The sequence below is a fragment of the Camelina sativa genome, chromosome 11, assembly GCF_000633955.1.
Source record: "Camelina sativa cultivar DH55 chromosome 11, Cs, whole genome shotgun sequence".
Taxonomy (NCBI): domain Eukaryota; kingdom Viridiplantae; phylum Streptophyta; class Magnoliopsida; order Brassicales; family Brassicaceae; genus Camelina; species Camelina sativa.
This window is the reverse complement of record NC_025695.1, coordinates 38,207,957-38,210,849: the sequence shown is the minus strand read 5'-3', so window position 1 is coordinate 38,210,849 and position 2,893 is coordinate 38,207,957. Positions and strand designations below refer to the sequence as shown.

The window sequence follows — 2,893 nt, the reverse complement described above, 5'->3', positions numbered from 1 at the left end:
GAGGAACTTGCAGATGAATCTATTGGCTTCGTTATTGTATCAGTAGAACCAGATATAATATCATGATTTTCTGAATTGTTTTCAACTTCTAAACCTTGAGGTGTTGATTGTTGCTGACTGGCAGACCCATCTGATCTGTCTGCTGTATCAGACTTTCTTTCAGCATTGTCAATGATGACCTCCAGTAAGTTTAACAGCTGGATTATATGATGAAAAAACACATCCATACGTGAATTGATTATATTAAAACTAAACAAAGCTAAAACATATCACTGTGAAAAGAAATACCTGTTCGAGATGAGCCACACTTCTCAAATAAAGAGGCTGGTTCAGGAGACTGAGAAGCAACGCAAAAGCTATAGATTCGGGTTCGTGCTCCTTTCTGCCCATATAATCATCACTTACTACAACAGCTTTTCCATGTGCTTTGTCTGAGGGTGCCGAACCTTGCAAGGAAGGCAGTGAAAGCCTGGACTGAAGCAGAATTTTTGCTACGTACATATGATTTCGAGCCAAATATGTCAATGTCTCAAGAACACGCCGAGACACTAGAGGAGGAACCCCTGCAAAATGAATTACAAAAATTATATAGAATACTTCTAGCTCCGGTATTTTGAACAGCAGACACATACAACTCATGAAAACCCTGTTGTTGTACGAGTGTCCCCAGTTAGAATCCAGACTAAAAAAAAGCATACCATCAAAATGCTGAGGACGTGAATATGTAACATTGCTTTGACATGCATAAAGACGATAAGGTGGTTCGGAAACACTTGAGTAGTTAACAGGCTTCCTTGTGTCGAGCATCAACATATCCATGAATGTATTAACTAAGGAAAACCTTGTTTCTCCATGAGAACATAAATTCAGTAAAAGCCTCTGCAGAGGACCCTTGTATAGAGGCTGCAGACCAAAGAAATATGGATAAATTCTCAATGAAGGCGGTTAATAATTTAAATAGAGTGAAAGATGCATTAGTTAGTTACCTGAACTATGCGAAGAACGCGAATCATTGCTTGGAGTGCCTCAGTGTTGACTAAAGGAGCTCCATCAGTCTCTATAACTTTTGCAGCAGACCTACGAGAAGCAACCCCCTCATTTCTCTCTATTCCGGACAAAACACCTTCGCCTCGCCTGGATGGCTCCCCTCTACGAAGTCTTGGATGCATACCGAACATTGTACTTCGGTTGTGGTATCGATGAGCAAACCTTTCACGCAACATATTTGCTTCTGCGACCAGTGCAGGTGTAAGATTTGCAAGAATAGCATCGGATGACGTTAACAAAACCTGAATACAAAAATAACGTTAGATGGATATATTTGAATTATTCATAGCCATGGCGTTTTAAGGTAAAATAACTCATACCTCTTCTCGCAACTCAGAAGGAAATGTTGCAATTATTGAAACCGTGTCCATCTCCACAGGCTGACCTTCAAGTTCCTGAGACTGATGAAGCCTTTGTGCTTGTTGCTGTGCCAAAACTTCAGCTCGGATATCAGGAGGAAGTGCAGCAAGAAACTCAGGATCAATATCTCCTGAATTGTTCGGTTCACTAGAAGAAGGTTGTGGCACTTGTCCTTGCTGAGCCGAAAGGACTTCCGCTCGCAGTTCCTCTGGTAGCGCATCCAAAAATGCAGGATCAATTGAACTAGCATCCCTATTTACGGGTTGCTCTGCTGGAGGATTATCCTGCTCAGCGTCGTGGCCAGAATTCTCAGATACCTCAGTAACACTGTAAAGAGAAGCTTCTCGTCCAGCTGAAGTTGGCACAAGTGACAAATTTGCCCTTCTTGAGCGCATAGCTGGCTGTACCTCAGGCCTTTCGGCACCATCATCATGGCCATCAGCACTTCCGATTTCGACATCCAAACTTCTAAGGCTTTCCCCTAAGGTTGCCCCACTTCCGCCGCTTTCTTGGCTCACAGCTTCAACATCCCTGACAGTTGAATCATTTTGATCATATTGCATTTCGACTGACTGAGACTGTGAGCTTGAGACAGAATCATTAGCAGTGGCTTGTGTATCAGGCCGAGCAGATGCATCTAGTACGACAGAGGGGGCAGACACATTGGCACCTCCATTATCAGTGGTGTTTTCAGCTGGAATTTCAGGTCCAATAGTTGCCTCCTGGGACCGCCCACTCTCAGCCTGAGATTGGGGTTCCAATGAAGAATTCTGATCAGAAGGCTTATCCGAGCTGGGTCGTCTCAACTGAGACACAAGCAAATCTTCAAGACCTTGTGGTACGGTTGAAGCACCAGATCCAACAATTTGCTGGCTGTCATCAGCCCACAAATTCAAACGATGTCCCTGGCGTCCATTCCTCAGGGATCGGAATATAGCATCCAGCCGTGATGCAGAACTACTGTGGGAATCCCTACCTCCATCAATATGATCACGCATATTCTCTAGAAAGAGAAGAAAAAAGTTCATAAGCAAATCATATCTATAAGAAGATCGACAGGATTGACACTAAAGCAGGATAGTTATTCATATATAAAACATAAAAACCATAACAGAAAGGTGAAATGAACAAAGTGCAGAAATGAGAACCTGTTTGACTTTGCGACGCTGGAAGTGATGCAGATCCCGATAAAAGAGGATGCTGTGAAGGAGTAGCGCCATCCCCAGTCCTCCCAAGAAGGCTGTAAATCGAAGTTGTTCGTCCTTGACGTCTTGAGCCAAAGACTTCAACAGGCATCACATGAAGTGTTTCATCGGAAAATCTATGATCTCTAAGAACCTCTAAGTGATCAAGAACGTTTAGCCCATTGATACCATCTTCAAACCTAAGAATTACCCGATCTTCATCATCTTCGTCCTCTTCATCTTCTTCAACCAGTACTTCTTCTTCAAATTCATCATCATCCAGCTCGTGATCATCTTGATCA

The 2,893-nt window shown here is 43.0% G+C and overlaps 1 protein-coding gene across 1 annotated transcript in view; it reads right to left on the bottom strand.

Annotated features, from left to right (window-relative positions):
- Window positions 250-2,893, bottom strand: part of LOC104728737 (E3 ubiquitin-protein ligase UPL1-like) — an 8,601-nt gene continuing 5,957 nt past the window's right edge. The window contains exons 5-9 of the mRNA XM_019232065.1: window positions 2,556-2,791; window positions 1,368-2,410; window positions 987-1,289; window positions 699-903; window positions 250-563 (exon numbers count right to left, since the gene is read on the bottom strand). Of these exons, the coding sequence (XP_019087610.1) occupies window positions 250-563; window positions 699-903; window positions 987-1,289; window positions 1,368-2,410; window positions 2,556-2,791 (2,101 nt within the window). The remainder of the gene's footprint in view (window positions 564-698; window positions 904-986; window positions 1,290-1,367; window positions 2,411-2,555; window positions 2,792-2,893) is intronic.